The sequence below is a fragment of the Podarcis raffonei genome, chromosome 6 (genome assembly GCF_027172205.1).
Source record: "Podarcis raffonei isolate rPodRaf1 chromosome 6, rPodRaf1.pri, whole genome shotgun sequence".
In the NCBI taxonomy this organism is placed as follows: Eukaryota; Metazoa; Chordata; class Lepidosauria; order Squamata; family Lacertidae; genus Podarcis; species Podarcis raffonei.
Genome location: NC_070607.1, coordinates 1,296,553 through 1,322,176, shown reverse-complemented (window position 1 = coordinate 1,322,176; position 25,624 = coordinate 1,296,553). Strand labels below are relative to the sequence as shown.

At 45.0% G+C, this 25,624-nt stretch overlaps 1 protein-coding gene across 3 annotated transcripts in view; it reads left to right on the top strand.

Moving 5' to 3' along the window:
- Positions 1-25,624, top strand: part of C6H1orf21 (chromosome 6 C1orf21 homolog) — a 146,732-nt gene that overhangs the window by 104,965 nt on the left and 16,143 nt on the right. For 2 of the 3 annotated variants that reach the window (XM_053391078.1, XM_053391079.1), the window contains exons 4-5: positions 1,778-1,854; positions 8,585-8,645. In XM_053391078.1, coding sequence (XP_053247053.1) covers positions 1,778-1,854; positions 8,585-8,645 — 138 coding nt within the window. Of the gene's footprint in view, positions 1-1,777; positions 1,855-8,584; positions 8,646-17,993; positions 20,798-25,624 lie in introns of those variants that run through there. The other variant, XM_053391080.1, reaches the window with a different exon arrangement.

The window sequence follows — 25,624 nt, the reverse complement described above, 5'->3', positions numbered from 1 at the left end:
GAGCCAAAGGTTCCCCACCCCTGTTATGGGGTTTGGCCTTTTTGCCAGTGCTTCTGTGGAAGGTCCTTGAGATGCTCCTAAGGCTGTAAAAGACAGTGAGCGAATAATAAACTGCACCGGGAATACACGGAGGTTCCTGTTTCCTAGAGAAAATCCTGAGGGTTTGATTACCTCATTTGGAGTGTTTTCACTGTGGTATTTGGCTTTTCAGGGTAACCCAAAATGAGTATATGACTGTATCCTAGTGAATCCTATCTTCTCTGTCAAAACAAAAAAATTTTTTTCTTTCCAGTAGCACCTTAAAGACCAACTAAGTTAGTTCTTGGTATGAGCTTTCGTGTGCATGCACACTTCTTCAGATACACTTGAAACAGAAGTTGCCAGATCCCTCTATATAGTGAGAAGGTGGGGAGGGGTATTACTCAGAAGGGTGGTGGGAATGGGTGTGATGAGCCTGTTGACGACTCTTAATGACTGCAATAGGTCTTACAGGAAAAAGCAAGGGGTGAGAAGGTGAAAAATGGCTTTGTCATGTATAATGAGATAAGAATCCAATGTCTTTAACGAATAAACGGACATAAATCGGACATCAAGAATCACAAGACAGAGAAACCAGTAGGAGAACACTTCAATCTCCCAGGACATTCTATACAAGATCTCAAAGTAGCTGTTTTACTACAAAGGAATTTCAGAAATAGACTGGAAAGAGAAGCTGCTGAATTGCAACTCATTACCAAACTTAAAACCATGGAGAGACCTGGTCTGAACAAAGACATTGGATTCTTATCTCATTATACATGACAAAGCCATTTTTCACCTTCTCACCCCTTGCTTTTTCCTGTAAGACCTATTGCAGTCGTTAAGAGTCGTCAACAGGCTCATCACAGCTATCTGCCAATCACCCATTCCCACCACCCTTCTGAGGAATACCCCTCCCCACCTTCTCACTATATAGAAGGATCTGGCAACTTCTGTTTCAAGTGTATCTGAAGAAGTGTGCATGCACACGAAAGCTCATACCAAGAACTAACTTAGTTGGTCTTTAAGGTGCTACTGGAAAAAAAAATTTTTTTTTGTTTTGACTATGGCAGACCAACACGGCTACCTTTCAGTAACTATCTTCTCTGTGTTCTAAGAAATGGCCTGTAACACTTACAGCCATGTTTTCTCACTAGCCTAGCCACCTTGTTGCTTTTTCTCATCAGCTCCTTGGCTCATCTTCCAAATTCGCTCCATAGACCTTACTCTATAGGCTGATTTTATGCCTAAAGTTGCTTTTCCATTGCGACATCCCAAACTTTTCATAGCTCTGAGTCCCTCCCCCCCTCCCCCCACCTCTCTCTCTCTCTCTCTCTCTCTCTCTCTCTCTCTCTCTCTCTTTCGTGTTTTCTCTCTGCTTCCATTATCCACCCACCCACCTTGTGAGTTCTAGAATATATTCCCTGTGTGTCCATATGTGATCATGTAAGAAAATGAGATTGGCATCTGTTGCAAGACCGGGGGATATAACACTTTTAGGCCCTGTGGAGGAGAGAGAACAAGCTTAACGTAACACGTAGAACAAGGTGTTCAAACAATATTTTCGAACAGGGTGTTGATCTATGAGCTGGTTTCTCATAGCTCAGCGTTGTAACATTTGGCCTCTCCTCCTGTATTTTTTGCACCGCTGTGTTTATTATATGTGGCCTCTTTTATCATTCAGTTGCAATCTGATGGCAAATAACTGTTGCTTATTTTTAACCCTAACAGGTTGGTCTGTCTCTCTTCTCTCTTTCAGGAAAAAAGTGCCACTTCACATGTAAGGCTTAAGCCTAACAAAGAGCTTCCAGGATTAGTACACCAACCTAGAGCAAAGTAAGTCTTACGTTGGGGTTTTGGGGTTTTTCCCCACTGATGAATTAAAGTGAAATTTCTATTAAACGTTTTACCCAAGGGAGATATTTCTGTCCCCACGTTCCTTTTCCCTCCCCAGAAGAGCTCATGGCTTATCTGATTCCATCTGTCTATTTGACGTGCTGAAACATTGTCTTCCTATTTTATTTCATTCTGGATTGGCTGCTTAATATTTTAAATAGTTGGCTTGCTACTTTATATTATTTATTATTATTATTATATCTGGGAAAGCTAACATGGTGCCCTCCAGATAGATGTCCTTTGGACTTCAATTTCCATCAGCCTTGCTTACTGGAGTGGATGGGAGTTGGAGCCCATCAACTTCTGGAGGGAACCACATTGACTACTCCAGCTTTGTACTGTGATCAAGGTGTTGCCATTTTAACTATTTTAAAAAAATTAAAAAGCAGGATACTGTATTTTGAGAGAGGGGAGAAAACAGCAAATCCAAGCTGGTAGCCTTTGTTTAAGCAGACTTGAAGACCTTGGATTGTGCGAACTAGCTACTGCACTGGAGTGCTGAGCAGATGGGAAACAAAGCAGAGAATCAGCTCTCAGTTCTGGTTTGTCAATGGCTCAGGCTGTAGTTTGGATTTTGAACTGTGGTTAGTTCAAGCCACACAATATCTAAATCTGAGCTGTAGCATTGGGTCCTGAAATCTGGCTTAAAATATAGTTTCAAGCCCCAGAATCAGAATATCTTGTACAGAGGTTGAAACTCTGTGTTGGTACATCCATAGAACTAGAGGAAAGTTGGATGTCTCCCTAGGGGCTGCCACAGCCAGCCTCTGTACCTAGCAGTAGGCGGCATGGTATCTACACAAAGACAAGGGAATGCCCATGAGAATTTGGGTAGTCTCGCTTTTCCGCTTTCAGATATAAACCCTGCCAATTAAAAACAGCTTTGTTTCTGAACTCCTGTGACTTGTACCTGAAGCTCTTTGCAGTGGTTTCATACTTGAACACAGAGTTCTCTTTGGGTGTCATGACAAATCAAGTTGGGTTGCTGGAATAAGCAAATGGATCTTCTGGCTTTTGGTGAGCAGAACTAGGATGGGAAGCGTGACACACCTTGAGCATCTCATCCCAGCTGTGCTTCTTTGTCTATGTACTTTGTCACTTACGCTACCTACCTTTTGCTTTCTGCCAACTTGCATGGAGGAGAAGGTTCTTTCTTCTGAGCAGAGTAATGGCAGTGGGGAGAGTGCCAAAAGAAATGGAGCCAAAGCAGAGCCAGCGAGAAACAAGAGGGAGATATTTGTATGCTTGAAGGAAACCTGAGTGTGATGGGATGGTGAGCTGCTTGTGCATAAAATCCTAGTCCCTCAGAGTTTGGCTAAGTCCACAAACCTCTGTCTGTGACGGAGCTCCTTAAGCATGGCTCCATCAGTCGCTCGTAGAATCGGACAGTGGGCGTTTACGGAACTTCTTCCAGCATAAAAGCTCCTTAACGGAAACGCGTCTTCTGGACTCTCGGCGTGACAGTTTCCGGCGAGGAGTAGGTGTCCCTATGGGAGGTCCTGAAACCTCCCCACTATTTTCGCTGGAAGTGTCTCTGAGCCCTCCCTCCGACTCACTTTGCCTTGGAACTCCACTTCTCCCCCTGCTGGTTCCCTCCTCAGCTGAATGGTCTCTCTCACCCTCTGTGAGCCCTTTCACCTCCTGCTCCTCAGATGGCAGTTCCCTGACACTGAGGTTAGCAGAAGTAAAGGAATACTTAAAAAAACAACACCCTAATGAAACACCCCTTCCACCAACCCCACTACCAAAAAGATCCCCAGCCAGATGAGGACTGAGCATGTTCTATAGCTATAGCATTTTGAGTGTCAGATAGAAAATAAAAACTGAAACCAGGGGAGGGCGGATGGAACAGAGTCTCCTGGCAGAAGGGCAGGCTGGCAGGTCCAGGTGAGCCTTCCTCAACCTGGTGCCTGCCAGATGGCTTGAATTATGCTGCCTGGGGCTGATGGGTATGGACGTCCAAAGCATTTGTGGGGTGCTAGGTTGGGGAATGCTAGCGCAGATACATGGCAACATTGCTGTTTTCACAGTCCACCTGTTCAGATTGTTGTAAAAATGAAATTCCTTACATAATGGGCTGCAGTAGCAGTTCTTGTGGGATATTTAGTATTACAAGCGAATCATTTAACTTTTTCAAACATACATCCCTTGTTAGTAATTACAAGTGCCATCCCCGTAATCATTCTAAAAATTAAACCTTTGTTTTGTGAACAAACAAAACTTAACTGTGTTGGCACCTAGAGAGTTACAGAAGCAAAGCTTGAATTTCAAATGATCTACTATTGTTATTTTGGATGGCATTGTAGAGTAAACAGGCTGTGTCTGTCATGCTCTGCATGTCAAGCAGGTCATCAGCTGCCCTGACATTTCCTTGTCACCTTTTATAAATGACATAGCAGAACTATGTCTCTGCACATGACTTGATCCTGAGAGGGAGAAGTTGGGGTATATGTGGCTTCATGGCTGGGGTTTGCTCACCCTGGCATTCTGCTCTTTGCTAAAAAGGGCTTACTTTTTAAAAGGGGTAAGCTGCGTGAGGACTAGTTGAAAGTACTGCTGAATTTTTCTGCATCGGTCCGTCTTGGACAGAGGCTAACTGCAGCAAATGATGAAAGTGTGGCTGTTACCACGGAGAGAGCTTACTGGTTCAAGGCATGAATAATCTTATTCATTCATACTAACCATTCTCCCTCCTTGAGTAGGTAAGTGGCTGGATTTTGGAAGAGAGAGCCTAAGAATATACAACTTCAGTTACTCACATTCAACCGATGTTACTGTTTCGTCCCCCACCCTTTCCCTTACTGCCCCTTTTATCTCATTGAAGCCTTTGGTTTGTTACAGAGTATACACTGTCAAATGAGCTTGTTAACCTGATTCACTTCCAAGAGTGAATCCAAGATTTGCAGAAGCGCCAAAAAAGTAGTAAGGGGATAAAGCCCCCTCCTTAATAAAATAAACTTATAAAGTTGCGGCATATGCCAGTCCTGGTATCCCGTAAATTGACCCTGTGCCATTTAACGTTTTCCTACACCCTCAACCTAAATCTTTCTGTGAATTTCATAACTGGGCCACCTCTTCTACTGATCGTGCACAAAATGCTCCCAGCTCATCCCCTGAGCAGCCCCCTACCCCGTGTCCTCTGGCTTTGTGAGAGCATCTGACCTTACTCTGTGTGTTCAGCTTTTATTCTCCCTTGGGGCAGGGTCTGTCGGCTTCTGTCCTGTACCACACAAATGCACTGACAGCACTTTGCTGGCAACTAATAATAGTATTTTTCCAATCCTGCACACTGCTGTGAAACATGGTCCCGCTGACCTGGGCCTCATGGTTCTGCGAGGTTAATGGAAGTAAATTATCTGACCTTCTGCCTGGAGAGAAGTGATTTTGGGGGGTGGGGAGAGAGAGAGAACCTGGCCTGCGAAATGTCAACGTGTACTAGAGATTTTCAGTGAGTTTAGTGTTAAAGAGTGACTGTGCTACATCTGAACTTTACAGAAAGACCTTTCAGGGTAAAGCTATAAATCATGACTGATTGGTTCTATGGGCAGCCCTGCAAAGCCCTCGCTTTCAACGTTGGTGCTTGTAATGCTCACATTATTTGGGGAGAGGGCTCAATGGAAGCAACGAGCTCTCGCCCCCCAGCTCAACCAAAGTTTATCCACACCATGCCTTTGCAAAAATAAATAAGGAGGCCAGGCACCGTCTGTCTCCCCTGTAATTCAAGTCCTCAGTAGTGATCTGTCTTCCGAATTTGCTCCCTCTCATCCAAGGCAGTGATATATGCAGGGCTCTTTTACGTCGTACTCAGATCTGCCAGGCTGCAGCTCTCAGTGTGTGCTTTAATGACCCTTGTGCAACAGGGACAGTTGGCTAGAAGCCACGGGTAGCCTTATTGACATTACTGACCTTACCTCCACTGTCCGTCATTATGCCCCTGTATGCCAGTTTTGGGGACTCAAAATCTGGGTCCTGCATGCAATCTTCCCATAGGCGCCCCTGTGAGACTCAGATGCTAGACTAGATAGGCATTTGGTTGGATCCAGGATGCTGTTTTCCTGGTACCCATCTTTAGTGAATCACGTTTTCCCTGTTCTTGGGAGGGGTGGTGCCTTTTAAGAATTTTGTTTGTGCAAGTTTCTGGGGAGTGCCATTCTCAGCTTCCCTCCAGCAGTTCTCAGAGTAAAAACCTCTGAAATTTTGTTTGTGTCCAAGGCATTTTGGGTGCTGCATGCATGCCAGTAAATAAAGGCAAGTGAAGGCAAAAGTGCCCTGTGTAGTGTGCAGCCTGCCATTTCGCATGCTGCAGCTGGCACCGTAGATTTTGAAGAATTACAGGATTGCTGTTTTTCTAATGTACTTTTAACTGAAAGGACAGACACCATGTTTGCTTTCAAATCCGCGCAGGACAGTTAACCTTAAGGTAAATAAATAGAACATACAGCATGCCTTCAGCAATGTGTATGAATGGATGGGGACGTCACAGGCAGTAATGCGAGAATGCAGCTGCTTTAAAGAACACAGAAGTCCTTATTTCCATCTAGAATATGTTGGTGAGTGTGAGTGACAGGGGTGGCACAGTTCAGTATACAACAGGAGAGAGTGCCATTTTACAGTGTATATTTGCATCCTGCCTGTGCCTCAGGGTGGATTTGCCTTTAATCTTCTCAGCTGGAGCAAATCGGCAGTGGGCATCTGATGCTCTCATAGGCAAGTCCAAAAGCAGAAGTGGAAGCAGGAGAGTGGGGTGAGGGAGGCCCAGAGGCAGAGATGAGCCAGGCAGATGAAGAAGCAAGGGTGTCTCCCCTTCCTGCTGCGACAGGAGAGGCATGAAGCGGGAGGAGTAAAGGTAGGCACACTGCCATAGTCTCGGATTGCTTGGGAGAGGAGAAGAGGAGACTTGGGCAGCTGTGGGAAGGAGGGGCAAGACCAGGGCCAGATTTAGGTTTGATGAGGCACTAAGCTTCTGAAAGTAATGGGGCCCTTTGTATGTGATAATTTAGGGAACAGGCTAGCAGGCAGGGCCCATTACTTACATCATAGGAGCCTACACAACACAAACCACTGCTGCTGTATGTAGGTTTTATGTTATTTGTTTTTTATCTTATATTTTGGAAATGTACAAACAGGTTTTTTCTTCTTTTAAATTTTTTGGGGACCCCCAAGAGAGTGGGACCCTAAACTATAGCTTGTTTAGCTTATACATAAATCTGGCACTGGGCAAGACTTACCAAAGAAAAGTTGTGGTGCTCACTAGGCCAGAGTGAGCAAATCCAGTTTCTTCTAATAAAGAGTAAAATTCACTTATTCCATGTGATTTTATTGCTGGCTGACTTCTGACAGAGGCCCACACACAGTGTGCCCTGGGGACAGGAAGGGCCGAGGTGGTAACAGGTAAAAAATTGACACAACAACGTTCTGGAATTGAAAATGGCCACAACTTTATTGATTACAGATGAGAGTAGGCTTTGGCTTATGCCCCTGGGTGTGTATCCTGAATCAGCCTCCTGCCTGAAGGCTGACGTTTAGATAGGATCATGCCTGGGTTACAGGCCACCCCAAGATGCAGGTCAACTAAAACGGCCCCCAAGGCCACCATTGGAAGTTCTATGGTCCTTCCGCTCCCCTCTTGACTTCTGGACAGAATCTTACACCCAGACCCCTTTACGAGGGTACCCTGAGATACTGCACCTGCTAGAGGAAGAGGGTAACGCACCAATTCATCCTCTACCAGGAAATAGACTAAGGATTCAACCTAATGCCTTATTTCTCACATTGGGCAGCCAGATACCAATGGGAAACCCAAAAGCAGGATCCCAGCGGAACGGAAATGGCAGTGGGTTGGGGCCAGTGCTTTCCTCTCTAGTTTGAATGTGGCAGCCTTAAGAGTGACACAGTACTGTGCACAGATTGGGTCCATTTATTGATCTCACTGGGCCTCTCAAATATTTTATTTTGAAAATTGATATCCTCAGTGGTGTTTAACTACGGTAAGTAGAGTAATACCCACGGAAATGAATAGACTTAACATAGTTGTGTTCATTAATTTCAGTGGGTCTACTTCAAGGAAATCTTACCGTATGTTCCAGCATACAAGACGACTTTTTATCGCTGGAAAATCACCCCAAAAGTCGGGGTCGTCTTATACATTGGGTATATGCGATGGGAAGGAGGAGAGGGAGCCTGTGAGCAGAGGTGCTCCTTCTGCCGTCGCTCCTCCTCCCTCTCCACAGAAGGGGACGTGGAAAGTCCTTCCGAGCACGCCGCCCGCCCGCCCGCCCGCCAAACGCCCGCTCTGCCCCTGGCGGTGCTCAAACTCTATAACTCTAAAACTCTAAAACTGAACAGCAAAAGTTGGGGGTCACCTTATACGCCCAGTCGACTAATATGCTGGAATCTACGGTACTTGAATCCTACCCCCTGCTTTCCCCTCCACCAAAGGAGTTGCTCAAGGTGACTCACAGACAGAAATGCAAACAGCAGTCATTCAACAATTAGAGCACAAGTTATCAGACCAAAGGCAGCAGCAAAAACAAAGCACAAAGAGCAGCACTTGTGTTCAATTCCTTAAGCAGCAGGAGAATCAAAATTTTTATTTAAAGAGGAGTGCTCTCAATTGCTGACCGAATACAAACAAAAAGGGAAATGAATCTGTTCTTTTTGTGTGTTTCAGCATGCACATCTCTGAAAGCCAACAAGAATTCTTCAGAATGCTGGATGAGAAAATTGAAAAGGTAAGCATAACTTAGAATATGTTTCTGCATGGCAATTATGGAATGTGACCTAGACACAAGAATCTATTAGGGGGCTTAATCTAGGGCGGTTTCTCATGTTGATGATGTTTCCATTCTAAATACATCCATTCAGGTTTTCATGATGTCAGTCTTCAAAGATTTATTGCGAAAGTGACAACAAACTTGTGAATACTAAACCAACCTTTTGTTGGATGGCCATTATTTTGAATGGGATGTGAAAGCTCATGCATGTTGCCACCTTGTATGTGGGAACAGATAAGGGCTAAGGTGAGTATTTAGCAGTGAAGCAGCTCAAGGGGGAAGGATTTACTTTGGAGGAAGGGAGCATTCTGTTCTAGTCAGAGCAGCCTCTGATGTCCCTGCACTGGGTGCCTCTTGGTGTCAGATGCAGTGGCAGATGCCAGGTCAGGACACGGGCCAGTTTATCACCAGTGAGATCAGTTATCCAAGTTCATGGGTAGGCAAACTAAGGCCCGGGGGCTGGATTCGGCCCAGTCGCCTTCTAGATCTGGCCCATGGACAGTTCGGGAATTAACATGCTTTTACATGAGTAGAATGTGTCCTTTTATTTAAAATGCATCTTTGGGTTATTTGTGGGGCATAGGAATTCATTCATCCCCCCCTCCAAAATATAGTCCGGCCCCCCACAAGGTCTGAGGGACAGTGGACCTGCTGAAAAAGTTTGCTGACCCCTGTCCTAGTTGCTCAGGGCAGCAATCAGCTCTGACCTAGATAGTAGTTAAGGGAATATCATCTGACTTGACATGGCATATTTGTGTAAGGAGGCTTCTCAGTCACTCTTGATTCTCCTTGTCCATAGTTTTAAAAAATCACATTGTGATTTAAAAAAAAATGTTCTGAGCACATCCCATGTTCATCCTAGGTGAGAAGTATTGTTATTATCCCAAATAACAAAATCACTTCTACCCTTTAGTGGAGCACAGTAATAATGTCAAATAAGTCATTCCGTGATATCAAAAAATGCAAGAGAGTGATTGTCAGAGGGGCTAAATTAAGCATTATGAAAGAAAGAGTATTGTGTACGTACCCTTTCATCCAAGTGTTTCATCTCAGTGACTGTACCGATCTAGAGAATGAGCCCAGCCTACTAACCAGGGGCGCCTTCCAGGCCTGCCCACTCCCTTCTCCTCCCTTGGCATGGGATCAGAAGCTTCGTCTTCCATTTTAGGTTAACTACAGTTTAGTGTGTCATCTCAACCCTGAATTGTGGTTGATCTTAATGATAGTTAGTGAAAACAAGCTCACATCATAAACCATGATTTGAAGTTGGCTTGTTCCCATTAACCTTAGTTAAGATTGACCACAGTTTGTCTGGGTTCAGATGACACAGAGAACTGTAGCTCATGCAAAAGAGAAGCAGGAGCTTCCACACACCTCCTCCTGACGCACGGCAGGAAGAGCAGGACGGGTGCAAACCTGGGGGAAGATTAGGCTCATTCTCATAATGCTTAACTACGGCTTGGCTAGAATTACATTTAAGCCAACCCAGTGTCTGCCTACCTTGGTTTGGAAAGCCTTTAATGCAGTGCATTAAAACTGGCTGTTTTTCTGCTTTGGTTCTTGAATAACAACCAGCATTTGAGAAAAAACTCCTAATGGATAAGTACTTTTTGCACTGATAATTCATGAAGGACTCTACTTTTATGTTCACCTTTGATATCTAGTCACAGATTTCAGTGGGCGTTTCAGATCATTCAGACAGCTGATATTTCAGGTGCCTGTACTGAAAATAATCACAGTAGCTAAATAAAACATCTGAGCACACTTGTTTTTATTTCATTCATATCTCTGCAGTGGTGCAAAGTTGATTACAGTACATTTAAGTATTTTGTCATGGTAATAAAGCTCCAGGCAATGATTGGCTGTTTTACTGTCACAGAAATGTGGAGTAAGCAGTAGTGTCTCCAGCTGCCATTGGCTGAGCTGCTCAGGTACAAGGAGGACATACCTGATTCCTACCATTGGCCTTGCTGGCAGTGGCTGAATCAGGTCAGTCCGCTGCAGAAAACAGACCAAAGCACACCATAACCACATGGGGGGGGGGGAGAGGAAGCGGGCCCTTAACTTTCAACCTTGCCAACTAAAATTTGCCCTTGCAAATTGAAGTTGCCCTCTACCAAACAAATAAGAAAAAAGTGTGCTTTGAAACTTTTATGTGATATGGTTATGTGGCAGAGGAGATTTTTGCCCATAACTCTCCACAGTGTAAGTGTAAAGGGACCCCTGACCATTAAGTCCAGTCATGACCGACTCTGGGGTTGCAGCGCTCATCTCGCTTTATTGGCCAAGGGAGCCGGTGTACAGCTTCCGGGTCATGTGGCAAACAAGAGCAGCACACGGAAACGCCTTTTACCTTCCCGCCAGAGCGGTACCTATTCATCTACCGTATTTTTCGCCCCATAGGGCGCACCGGCCCATAGGCGCACATAGGTTTTTGGGGGGGGAAATAAAGAAAAAAAAAATATTTCCCACCCAGGCGTGGGGCTGGGGCGGGGGAGCTTCCCCAGCCCCCAGAACAGGCTGCTCAGCGCGCCCCAGGCTTCGGGATGCAGGCAGCTCTCTGCAAGCCATGGGAGCCCGGCGCGACTTCCCGTCAGGCTCCCACGGCTTGCGGAGAGCTGCCCAAAGCCCAGGGTGCGCTCCGCTGCGCACAGCAGGCTGCTATCCGCAAGCCTAGGGAGTCCTGCGGGAACTCCTGCGGGGTCCCCTGGCTTGCGGCTATCATCCTGAAGCACCGACCCCTCTCGCTCTCCAGGCTTCAGCGAAAGACTGCATTCGCCCCATTTTTGGAGGGGAAAAAGTGTGTCCTATAGGGCGAAAAATAAATACAGTACTTGCACTTTGACGTGCTTTCGAACTGCTAGGTTGGCAGGAGGGACCGAGCAACGGGAGCTCACCCCGTCGCAGGGATTCGAACCGCCGACTTTCTGATCGGCAAGTCCTCTGTGGTTTAACCCACAGCGCCACCCGCGTCCCACAGTGTACCTGTATGGAATAACAATATTTCCGTGACAAAATATGTGACATGTTCGTTGACAAAGTAAATATAAGTGCTCTCTGTTTCCTTATTAGAAAAGGAATCTTTTGTTCTCTCTTGGCTGCATATAACCTTTTTGGTGGTTGTTCACACATTTCCTCCCCAAACTCAGAAATTGTTTTGCCAGGTTAACATTTCCATTTTATCTGCCACAAGCTTGGGATACCCATTCCTGTATTTAAAGCCCAGTGATTGGCAGATGATAATTTGCAGGTAGGACTGGAAACACCACAAAGCACTGCAGCCAACTCAGCCAGCCATTCCAAAAGGATACCAAGGAAGATAGTATCAAAGATCACTCAGATATCAAGAAGAGTTAAGAGGGTCATTCTGTCTCTCTCTGACTCCTGGCAAAGGTCTTGGTTGAAATGATCAACTCCCAATTTAGCTTCTCAAACAATCAGCCTTTCCTGTGCCACCATTGGCTACTGCCAGATGCCACTGACACTCCCATTTCCCTCTCCTCCTCCTCCTCTTTGTGGGACACCGGAAGTTGGACCCAATATCCTGCTACAGTTATTGGAGTCCTGGGCTTCACATGCCAGCGTAATCCTGCTGTTAATATATAGTCCAAAATAAGCAACAGGGCTGCACAAATGAGAAGCCAAGCTAATGGAGGAGGTAGATATTTAGGGAAAGTTTAATAAGCTTAAAGATTTATTTTAAATAGGACTCACCAAAGCGTAGCCAAAATCACAAGGGAAGCTTCGCAGCAGAGAATGGAGAATTTATGATAGAATCAATTAGGCCTGAAGAATGAGTCCCAGGCGTCAATTAGAGGGGATTGGGTCATTAGGACAAGTAATTAGCTTGACCTTAGAAATCAAGACATGAATATTATCTTCAGAAGCCATGAGTATGAGTTGCAACAAAACAGTGAAAATCAAATACTGATGATTCTTAGGAGATTAGCACTACAGGCGACAGTTCTCTCAAACAAATTAATTAGCCTCAGAAGCAATGTTGCTGAATTGAGGCAGCGCCTGAAACTTGCTCTTTGATATTGGACAACCGAGGCAGCCCTGACCACGAGGTCAGATTTTTGCTGTCACTCAAGGTGGCAAGATTGGAGAGAGGCTTAACAAAATAGGGTACAGCCCACAGGGAAGTTTTCCATGCAAGCCCTGTTGAAGTTCATTGGAGCCTAGCGCTTGTTCGTTTCCACGAGGCTAGCATAGGAAGTCCCCAGGATGGGCTGTGTCTCACGTTAAACTATGGGTGTGCCGTGTGGATTTTCTGCCTCTGGCACCAAAATGTCTTGGGCCACTTCTATAAAAGAACCTTTCAGAAAAGATTTAAGTTGAACAGTGGAAATGGAGCAATACCAACTTACAGACAAATTCTAAATTCCTGACTGACAGCTAATTTTCAAGTGAATTGAAGGGGTAATGCATGGATTAAGGCTGCGTTACTGTTTTGACCCAGTAGACCAAATCCTTATTGGTTCCGACCCCTACTTGCCAAATTTGAAAGGTAGATGGGACAGCCCATCTGTCAATCACCTCCAGCCATCAGATGATTGGCAAGTAGCTTGTCCCACCCACTTGTCATGGTCCTTTTCACAGTGCTTAGGAACTGCCAAGCATAGGGCTGACAGAGCTGCTTTCTGAATTGATTGCTTGCGTAATTGAGTTCCCCACATAACTGGATAAAGTGATTTTTTGTAATGTATGGGGGGAGAGGGTGCCCTAACAACACTGACGACATGATGGGAAAGATTTGGGGCCCATTTGGCTCCACAGTTGCTAATCTCAGTGGGTGATCTTGAGCATCGGGGGAAAGTGAGATCTTTACTTCACCAGTGCTTTCCCCCAGAGTCATTGCTGTGCCCCTGTATGTGTTCCCTGCCTGCACCACAGTCACATAGTTCTAATAGGTAGGTAGGAGGTCAGAGAACTTGCACAGGAGCAAATTGGGGGCAGCAGAGGAAGGAGATATTGTGACTGGAAGAAGAGTACAGCTCTCCTCTCCTTCTTGCCTGAGTTGTGCTGTGCATCTCACGCCACCCTCTGGGCTGCTCTCTTGCCCAGTTTGGCGCTAAGTAAAATGGTAGGTTGTGGCAATATCTGGTATGCCGTGCACTTGTTAAACTTCAGCTCTCTATATTTTTTACAGTCACCAATACTTTATTTTGGCAGGATGAAAAATGTTTCCCCTCTCCCCAGAGGTCACAACAAAATACAGGAATTGATTCAGACATTGAACCTGTTTCTGGTAGCTGTCATACTGATGACCAGCTGGACATGTCTGCTCTTATGAGCTCTGTGAATCCAGCATTTGAATATTTTTATTTTCATGCCAATGCAAGGGAGCAGCCCTTTGATGAACAAAAGTCTGACCAGCACAGTCCCATCTCGGACTCCCTATTTCCTTTGTGGCAGCTGCCTTGGAGCTGGTGGCTATAAGTCTGGAGGAAAGAAAAGAGCAGTTACCATCAGTGCTGCCCTGCTGTGGCTCAGCCCTGACAACAGCCAGGCTCTCCCAGCCTTCTGGGAGGGAGCAGAAGGCCCCAGCTTAAAGGCTGCTTCTTTTGAATGCAGAGGGCTTCCTTTCAGACTTGGCTGCAGTGAAATCCAGGAGAGACAATGAAAGTACACTGAATTTAGCTCTTTCCAAAGGGTAGTGAGACATCACTTTAAAACTGAGGATCAAAACAAGGACATCTATTACAGGAGGTGTGTGTGTACGTCTTGTAGGCTGGATTGCCATTCATAATGTACTTAATAAATTAATTTTTCCTACATACACACACATCTGACACCGTAAGCCATTTCATGGCAGTGCCACAGTAAACCACTTTATTTGTGAAATCATGAATGGGGTGTGTTATTGGGATGTACAATGGAGCTTTTTTGTGCAGTATACAAGTGGTTCTATGATATGTGGTTTTTACTACCAGGGCAGGCTCTCTTACGCTACAAAAGTTATTGGTTAAAATGGAAGTGCTGTGGACGCATCCATTCATTTATTTGCAAAAGTAAATGCCATGTACATGTGTGCATGCAAATGCGCAGGCCTTTTTTGTTCCATCCTTTCTGAGAAGGCAGTTTTTGAAAAATGGGAGTTCCTGTAGCAGTGAGCCGTTTCTTTATTGCTTTGGGGTGCTATTCATGAAAAAGGCCTCTGTGCCTTGCCAGCTTTCTTAGCGACAGCTAAAGGAGAGGCTGTTTGGCACAGTTTCTTTCACCACAGCAGCAGCAGCCCACCCAACCTCTTCCTTTGCTTGCTTTGTATGCCAGCTAGAGAAGCAAATGCAGGAGCAAGAGGAGAGGCGGTGTTGCCTTCGACACAGACTCCTCTCCCCAACCCCACACTGGGGAAGATGCATTTAGTTTAGAGGAATTCTGAGATCCTGCGATGCCAGCCTGTTGTTTTAAAACAAGAAAGCAATTAATAAACGGATATTGGGGGGGGGCACAGTATCCCAATAAGAACATGAGACTGATTGTACTTTTTAAAACTGTTGGAACTGGGAGGAGCCCGCTGTTTTTCAATTCAAATTGATCCTGGGGTCTGTGCTTCTTCTGTTGAGGAGAAAATATGCCACAATTGTGCCACAAAGTGCATGCATAGTTTCTTTCTGTGAGAGGGGATTTTTCTGAACTTGCAAAGTGCAGTATTTAGAATTAGGAACAGTTAATAGGGTTGCCATACATCCGGAATTTCCTGGACATATCCAGAATATTGCAGTCGGAAGCAGTGTCTGGGTGAAAATTGCTAAAATGTCCGGGAAAATCCGGATGTATGGCAACCCATGTCGGCAGTGTCGTTTTTGGCAATTTACCTTAAAAATAGCTCAACAACTTTCCTGTCTGGATTTTTACTGCTTGAAATTTGGCAATCCCATTTTTAAGGACTACAGCGTTGGAAATTTTTGTATTAGAAATTATCTGCATGCTTTCTTCTTTGGGTAAATTTTAAAAATGCATGTGTATTTTCAGAATGGGTAGGAGAATGTGGACTGTTTGGCCTCAGAGTAGCTTACCAAGTTCTTCCCAGCAACCCTGCGAAGCAGTTTAGGCTGAGGGATACTCACTCGCCCAAGGTCATCCCAAGAGCTTCATGGATGAGTAGGGCTTTGAACTTGGGTGTCTCTCATCACAGTCCAGCACTCCGGCCACATCGCCACACTGGCTGCTCCATGTCATTCATGACGAAGTGAGCAATTATTAGAGCGGGGGGCAGCAAGCAGGAAAATAACTTTATTGAAAGTTGGACTTTGTTTGTTGTAATGGAATGGCAAATTAGAAGACACTTCTGATGCATGTGCTCACAAAATATTTTTAAAGATATAGATGGGGAAGATTCACAAATAGTACTCTAAAAAGTGCTTGTCTGATACTGCCTGAAACGTATGTCATTCCTTTGTATTATTCATATGCTACTTAGGATCAGTGCTATTTTTCTAGAAAAAGAGGTGCCAGAACTCACCATGAACACCTCCCTCGTTCTCTTAGAATGGCAATGGTGCCCACCTGGGAGCTGCCAGAACTGAATTCCAGCTGAAAAAAAGCCCTGCTTAGGATTATTTAGGAAAAACATCATGACTTGCTTGCAGTTGCCCAGCTCAAATCTTATTTGCAATTCAGTCTTATGTAACTGACTTAATGTGGGCATCACTTTCATGGACTAGGCCAGAGCTAAACTACAGTTGATGACTTGTCTATCACTGGTTTACAATGTTCCTATCCTGAAATGATTTGCATTAAATGCTTTGGCTCCATCTGGAAGCTTTTGGTTCCATCCTGGTTTCTGCAGGGTTTGGGTGCATGACAGAGTTCCCCTGGGGAGCTTGCTTGCACACTTCACCAAGCAGGATTGAACTCTCTGTTCATCAGTTGATGCGTGGGAAGGTGAAAAGTCTTGCTTGCTGCAGGGTATGAGGCATCCATCCCATCCCATCCCATCCCATAGGACACCAGATGTGGGGCTGGTGGGTGTGCTTTGGTGGAAGGACCTTGCAGATCAAATGGAGAAACTGGTGGGCCAGATTTGGCCTACAGACCAGAAAATCCCCACCCCTGAGCTAGACCTTCTCATCCATAGCCTCCTCTCACTTCAAGCCCCCTCATCCACAGCCAACTTCTCTTTTACAGCCTCCTCTACTGGCGTTTCAAACATGTAATGCAAAGGGAGGTTTTACTCCCTTCCCTCAAGACGTTGGAAATCATGATTGATAAGCCCACATGCATAAATCTTCTTGAGTTACCCTCTTTACCCTTTCTGGTGATTTGGGTTAAGTGTGATGGTGTTGCCCGTGTTGTGACGTGAAAGTAAGAAAAATGAATCCATATTGCAGCTTGGAAAACGTCAAAGTGAAACTGATCAGTATGAAGCTTGCATGCTATATTCAAAGAAGCTGTTTTCAAATGTGACGTGATACTGGCTTCTTAATTTGATTAATACTTTTAGCCATGATCCCCTTTCTCCTCTTTCCACGGTAGTCGCTTTCAGAGATTGACTATGCTGAAGAACTACTTGTCACACTTCAGGAAGACGTGGGCTGCATCCCTCATTTCTTAACCAGTGTGTATGTTCGTGTTCTCGCCTCTCCCTTTTTTCAAGTGCTGCTGCTGCCTACGCAAAGTGATCAGAAAGCTTGACAAGATGCTTAAAAAATAGAGCAAGTGCTTCAGCTAAATTCCAAACCGAGGAATAATAATTGCCAGAGGCGCAAAAGTCCCCTGGTGCCAGGGTTGCTGAAGAAGATGGGAAGCAGGTTTCTCCTCCTCTCATAGGTTCTGCCATCTATGGGACCTGTCTGTTGCCTCTTCCCACTTCCTAGAGGAAGTGGCTCAGGGAAGTAGTAATTATTACATTTCTAAGGAAGGCTCTTCTGGACCCCCAGGATTGTGCAAATCTTAGCTGGTTGCAAACACACACCCCTTCAGGAGTTGAACTAGTGATTCATGTGCAACTCTGGGCATTCTTGGATGACACCCATTATCCAGATCTGTTTCATTCTGGGTTCAAGCCTGGGTTGGCACTGGGTGGTCCTGTTTGATGCTCGTAGAACAATAGGAAGGCAGTACATTTGCTATTTTATGATTGCTCCCTTGTGACATCCAGTAATGCCTAGGGTAACGCTCTGCCCTAACCACATATGACGAAGAGGTTTCCTACTGAAAACACTATAGGACCAAACACAGAAGGATTCAATGTAGCTGCCAAAGAGCTGGAATCAACGTAGCTAGTTCTGTTTTTCCTGTGTTAAATGTGTACAGTATATACTTCTCTCTCTCTCTCTCTCTCTGTTTTTCCCTTTGAAGGGTCGTGATTACTGTTCAGAAGAGGAGGATATCACATAGTGCCATTTCTGCTGATCAAAACGGGAATACTACTGTGTAAATAGATTACGGTCAAGATCCTTTTTGGAAGTCTTCTCAAGTGAACAGCACTACATAACAAAAGATCATTTCCACATTGTATGCTCCATTCAGTTGCAGTGTTTCTTAATGACCATACAATGAACGTTACGAGAGGAACGAAGAACAGCTTGTGTGGAACTGCCTTGGCTGATGCTGGCTGAAACATGTTGCAGATTTTTCACTTATCTGTGTCCAGGAACACAGCAAATATTTCAGCATAAAATCTTAAGTGACACTGTAGATTTCACTTGGGCTGTTGGCCTATTTTCTATTGGCTGAAGTAGTATTATACAACACCTACTATAACTGAGCAGCTGAACCTTCAAGTTCACTCTGTTTGTCAACCCCCCCTCCCCCCCGGGTTGCAGAGTTCTTATTAATATGGACAATTTAGAGCTTTGGAGGTGGGATGCTTTGCCATGACCGTCCTCGTTTCTCTGCTAGGAAGAAGTTACCAATTTAAAAGCATGTTGTCACACAAATACTGGATATGGTGATGCAGGAGCAGAAATCTGTATTTTTAAAAAAGTTTCTTTAACTAAGTATTTCAATCAAGGAATAAGCTTGCAGTATTGGCTTTGCTGACCACAGATGGAAGTTGTGACCACAATCAGTTTGAATCCCTCTTTTTTTTCTAAGAAAATAAACATTTTACTGTTTTTAGGTATTCTCGTCTTATACCCATTCATGCAGTCCAGTGTGTTTAAAGAATAATTGGGCAAACAGGGTGGGAGCAAAGCACCCCTTTGGAATTATCCTGTGAGAGGATGTTATTTTAAAGCACCTGTGTGCCAATTTGAGATGTCTGTAGAGTTTATTTTTCCACATTATAAAAATATGATACTCTCTCTTCTCAAAGGCAGATGTAATATTTTTAACAAATATTGTCATGAGTAAAAATAAGCCTAAGGTTTAAAAAACAAAAACACTTTTGCATTTATTCTTTAAAGAAGTTCAGCATTTTTCTTCTATGTCTTTGAGGGGGTATAACCATTTAAAAATGCTTCTTGCAGCAATAGAAGCTGGGGTTTATATCCCTCCTTTGCCTTACCAGGGTTTCAAGGTGGCCGTCCGTCAAGAAAAGTGTATAAATTGAAAAAGCACATTTTAGATTAGTCTGTGGAAATTGTAATACAGTTGAAGTGAAGATTTTACCCTGGATCAAGATAGATATTGCACATAGGATTCTACCCGCCCCCGAGTCCAACTAGTTGAATTACGTCCTTGCTTAGCTAGTATCAGTATAATGGACCATGAGCATCATCCAGCCTCTCTAGCTGTGATGTCTTTTGTCTCCATCTTGATGAGATATGTCACAGTGACTAGGTATGTAGATCCCATCCCTCTGGTTGCCTTCGGATAAACTGCTATGACTTGGTTGATGTCACAGAGGGGCCTTGGGCATTTGATTCTGAAGTAGGTGCCCAGCCTTTATAAAACGGAAGCCACTTTTCCCACCCTGGTGTCCTCTAGATGTTTTTGGACCAGAACCCCCATCAGCCCCAGCCAGAAGGTGGAGCTAAGCATGGAAACATTGTCTACATGCCGTGGGCTTTTGTGTGGTGGTAACTGGGTGCGAATCAGTTGAGTGGCTCCAGATTTTTCACAGGAAAGGGCAACAACAGTTTCTGCTTAAGATAAGAGATAACTGTGTTCTTAAGCATAAATGTTTACAATGAGATTGATTTACCAATTGCCCTTTTGTGAACTGTCTTAATTTTTTCCATATTCACCGTAAGCTCATTGGTCTAACTTTTAAATGTTCTCGCTGGTGTCCTGTCTCGGCATTCCTTCCTGCTCTCTTGATTCCACTGGTTCTAGTCATCTTCTTCCAAGGTATATTCTTCCAGTTCATTTCCATGCCCCTCCTTTTCCTGTTTCTAGCACCTTCTTTTTCGAAGAATCCTGTCCCCTTTGATACTCACGTTATTGCTTCACCTCTATACAACATTTTAAACTGCTTAAAATTTACCTTTTCTCTTTTTCTGATTTCCCCCTTTCCTTGGTACCTTGTTTTTAATTTCCCTTACCCATTCCTCTCTTTACTTCCCCCTGTCTATCATGTCTACCTCAGATTGTAAACCTACAGGTATAATTTCCCCCCTGAGACTATGTGACATAGGCATTGGTTACAATTTATAAGGGGTGGTGTGGATCCAAAACCCTTTTTCCCTTCTGTTTTAGCATTTCCAGAAAAAGGGTGTCAGAATATGGGACTAGGTAAAGGGTAGATCTGTGCTAGATGGTGTCTTCAGCCCCTGCTATTTGCAATGGTGCCCAATGGAGGAGACCATACCTTGTTCAGAGCCAAATACTTTGGGGGACTTGATCATGATGTGAAGTAATTCCCTGCAATAAGAAGCCAGTATGCAAATAGAGGGAAGCAAAATTTACCCTTGGAAGTCACGTTCTGGCTGCAGAAATGTTGAATGCCATAACCAACTTGTTCAGACTTCTTTCAGCTCCTATTTTCTCCAGTTTTTGTGGGGATGGGGGTGCCCTAAAGAGGAAAGATAACTGGGTGTGAAATAAATTCACATGGAATATACTATACATTACTGAATATTTGTATAGTCTCATATCAGTACTACTTTCTCCCAAGTTTACTGGAAGTTGCTTTTCCGGGTTCCCTGTGTCTTGTTTGATCAAAGTCTAATTTATCCTGATTTTTCTCTAGAATTAAAAGAGAGGCTTCTGTTCTCCTATCTGGTGTTGATTTTATTTCACAAGTGATGCCATTTTTTAAAAAATGAAGCAGCTTTCCATTAGAAGGGGTATTTTTTTTTTCCTTTGGAAAAAATAATGTGTGACAGATTCTGCATTCCAAGGAATCTTAAGCCTGGTGCGTTGATCCCCCTTAACCCGAAGAACTGTAGGATTCCACATGTGAGTATAGTATTTATCTGCATCATTTAAGAGTTGAGTAACATACATCAGAGTAAGTGGTGACACACACCAAAGAGTTGCAGTGTGTTCCCCAACCTGAAAGAGGGGTCTTGCAGTGCTATTCAAGGTTCGCAAAAGGAGACATTCTCCTTCCCCGTTTTTTCTTTCTCATCCTCCTGAAAGTTCCCCTCAAAGGCCCACGCCTGGTGTTCTCTGCCAGCCCTCATCATGATCACTTATTGCAATACAGCACCCTTTGGAGGACCACATGCCAGCAGTGGGTGTCGCTGGAGGAAAAAGTGAGTGGACTGAGCAGCCCAAGTAAATGTTAACTTGGTACACTCCCTCCCACCCCTCTCTCCATCCTGCACCCAGATAAAGAAGCATTATCCAGGTTCAGGGAAGCATTCTAGCCAGATGAAAAGCGCTTGGGGAACAGAGGAGGGCCAGGCCTGGGCAGAGCCCTGAGTGCCAGAGACAGAGGCACATCAACAGCTGCTGCTGAATGCAGAAACATGTGTTCCATTGACTTCCATGCAGCCAAGTTGCATTTTTCAGTGTTCAAAAAAACCAAAGCAAAAATCATTTTTCATATTGAAAAATCCAGTGTCCACCATTTGCTCTTTCTGGACAGACATGCTGCTTCTCATTACAGCAACACTAAATTTCTCCTTCTATGGGCAATTCTCACTTCTGCCCTAAGGGAGGAAAAAATTCGAGAACCCTGTTGCATCAAGCCAGTGACCCAGCTTCCTGTTCTCACAGCGACCAACCAGATGGCAGTGGGAAGCCTGCGAGAAGGACCTGGGCACAAGAGCAGCCTCCCCCCAGCCCCAGTGAATCTTAGCAACTGGTATGGAGAGTCTGCCTTAGGACCATGGAGGTTGAACATGGCCATTGCTCCTTGCTAGGAACCAGGACGTTCCACCTCTAGACAATAGACTGAGCTACTTTATCATTCTTATGTCTATAGACTCAATGGCCACTGTTCAGTCCTGGACAGTCATAGGAATTTAGGTGATAATATTTCATCCCGTAAGTAGATAAAAACTACAACCTTATTTTTCAGGATGGAGCTGTTTCACTTCCAAACTGGTAAGCTGTTTTTTAATAGGAGGAGTGATTATACTGCTGAGACTAGAGACATATTTTTTAAAAAAGACTGTTTTGAAAAGAGGCTTTATTTATTTATATTAATTGGTTTATCTCCCACCTTTCAACAGTGTGGTTTACAATTCTTTTTAAAATTATGGTAAAATTGAAACATGGTGTACATAGGTGTGGGCTTATTTTATTTAAAAAGTGGACTTTTTATTTAAAACAAAGTCTTTACAGCAGATGTAAACAATTAATAAAAAAAAAGAACCCCTACATGTGTGACAATGTGGTCATACCAATCTTTTACCTTCTGTCTCCTCTGGTCAAACACAAAAAAACATACAAAACTTATTTACCACAAGGTGGGCTGAGTGTATACACACTGTCAGCAATGACCTCACTTTCAAATTGCTTTCAGCTCGGTGGAAATGTCTCCAGCTGTTATTTTTCTCTGGAGTTAAACAGGTAAGAAATATAAAGAAGCTTGAGTGGTGGTTGGGTATACTGAAATAGCATGGGGAATTTTTCTATTATAGTTCTCCTTAACCGTGCCAGTAAGGAATAGAATTTCCTAAATTTTATGGACATTATAATCCAGCTTGCATGTTTGTATCTTTACTTGCAAGCACGTGGAGAAATATCTGAGCGTAGAAATATCGAGAAAGCGACAGTAGGGGAAGGGAGAGACTAGATTGACAAGAGGGCAACGGACAACAAAAACGGAAGGAGAAGAACGGTTTGGGAGCGGACTTGAGAAGCAGCGATTGGGAGAGGAGGGGTTTGAAGGGAGAAAAGAAGCGCCAATATTTGGACTAGTCTCCAGAATAATAATAATAATAATAATAATAATAATAATAATAATAATAATAATAATTTATATCCCGTCCGTCTGGGCGGCTCCTAATCAAGTGTTAAAAACAGTACAGCATTAAATATTAAAAACTTCCCTGAACAGGGCTGCCTTCAGATGTCTTTTAAAGATAGGATAGCTGCTTATTTCTTTCACATCTGGTGGGAGGGTGTTCCACAGGGTGGGCGCCACTACCGAGAAGGCCCTCTGTCTGATTCCCTGTAACCTCACTTCTCGCAATGAGGGAACTGCCAGAAGGCCCTCGGAGCTAGACCTCAGTGTCCGGGCTGAACGAAGGGGGTGGAGACGCTCCTTCAGGTATACCGGACCGAGGCCACTTAGGGAAATATACTGGGAGCCAATGCAGATCTCTCAGGACTGGTGTTATGTGGTCCCGGCGGCCACTCCCAGTCACCAGTCTAGCTGCCGCATTCTGGATTAATTACAGTTTCCAGGTCACCTTCAAAGGTAGCCCCACGTAGAGCACGTTGCAGTAGTCCAAGCGGGAGATAACTAGAGCATGCACCACTCTGGCAAGACAGTCTGTGGGCAGGTAGGGTCTCAGCCTGCGTACCAGGTGGAGCTGGTAGACAGCTGCCCTGGACACAGAATTAACCTGCGCCTCCATGGACAGCTGTGAGTCCAAAATGACTCCCAGGCTGCGCACCTGGTCCTTCAGGGGCACAGTTACCCCATTCAGGACCAGGGAATCCCCCATACCCGCCCGCCCCCTGTCCCCCAAAAACAGTACTTCTGTCTTGTCAGGATTCAACCTCAATCTGTTAGCCACCATCCATCCTCCAACCGCCTCCAGGCACTCGCACAGGACCTTCACCGCCTTCACTGGTTCCAATTTGAAAGAGAGGTAGAGCTGGGTATCATCCGCATACTGATGAACACCCAGCTCAAATCCCCTGATGATCTCTCCCAGTGGCTGCATGTAGATGTTGAAAAGCATGGGGGAGAGGACAGAACCCTGAGGCACCCCACAAGTGAGAGCCCAGGGGTCTGACCACTCATCCCCCAACACCACTTTCTGGACACGGCCCAGGAAAAAGGAGTGGAACCACTGTATGACAGTGCCCCCAGCTCCCAGCCACTCTAGACGGTCCAGAAGGATGTTATGGTCGATGGTGTCAAAGGCCGCTGAGAGATCCAGCAGAACTAGGAAACAGCTTTCACCTTTGTCCCTAGCTCGCCGGAGATCATCATCCAGCGCGACCAAGGCAGTTTCAGTCCCATGGTGAGGCCTGAATCCCGATTGGAAGGGATCCAAATGGTCCGCATCCTCCAGGCGTGCTTGGAGTTGTTCGACAATCACCCGCTCAATCACCTTGCCCAAGAATGGTAGATTTGAGACTGGGCGATAGTTGGCCAAGTTGGCCGGGTCTAAAGATTTTTTTTAAGAAGCGGTTTAATGACCGCCTCTTTCAGCGGGTCTGGGAAGGCTCCCTCACGGAGGGAAGCATTCACCACCCCGCAGAGCCCATTGCCCAGCCCTTCCCGGCTCGCTTTTATCAGCCAGGATGGGCAAGGATCAAGAAGACAGGTGGTCGGTTTCACTTGTCCAAGCAGCCTGTCCACATCCTCGGAGGTAACAGATTGGAATTGATCCCATGTAACAAGGCTAGACAGAACTCTAGCACTCTCCTGCCCTGGCCCTGCTCCCACGGTGGAGTCTACCTCCTTCTGAATCTGAGTGACTTTATCTGCAAAAAACTTTGCAAAAGCATTGCAGGAGATCTTGGGGTCCCTACCAGGCCCTGGTGGTGCAGATGGTTCTGATAGATTGCGAACCGCCTGAAAAAGTCTCCTGCTGCTGTTTTCTGCAGATGCAATGGAGGCAGCGAAGGCCCTCTTTGCCGTCGCCATTGCCACTTGGTAGGCTCGACGTTGAGCTCTAGCCCATGTCCGGTCTGATTCAGAATGAGTTTTCCGCCACCGGCGCTCTAGCCGTCTCAATGAGTGTTTCATCACCCTCAGCTCCGGGGAAAACCTCCATGCAATCGGAGAGGGCGCTTCGGAGCCAGACAGTCAATAGCCCTGGTTAACTCCGTATTCCAGCGGGCCACCAGGGAATCAGCTGAAAGGCCATCAACATGGGATAAAACATCCCCTACCACTCTCTGGGAGCCAATTGGATCCATTAAGTAGTGATCCATTAAGTAACGATGATGCTGTTAAGGTGCTACACTCACAATATGCCAGCAAATTTGGAAAACTCAGCAGTGGCCAGAGGATTGGAGAAGATCAGTCTGCATCCCAATCCCAAAGAAGGGCAGTGCCAAAGAATGCTCCAACTACCGCACAATTGCACTCATTTCACACGCTAGCAAGGTTATGCTTAAAATTCTACAAGGCAGGCTTAAGCAGTATGCGGACCGAGAACTCCCAGAAGTGCAAGCTGGATTTAGAAGGGGCAGAGGAACCAGAGACCAAATTGCAAACGTGCTGGATTATGGAGAAAGGTAGAGAGTTCCAGAAAGACATCTACTTCTGCTTCATTGACTATGCAAAAGCCTTTGACTGTGTTGACCACAGCAAACTATGGCAAGTGGGAGGGCCTGATCACCTCATCTGTCTCCTGAAAAATCTCTATGTGGGACAAGAAGCTACAGTTAGAACTGGATATGGAAGAACTGATTGGTTCAAAATTGGGAAAGGAGTACGACAAGGCTGTATTTTGGCTCCCTGCTTA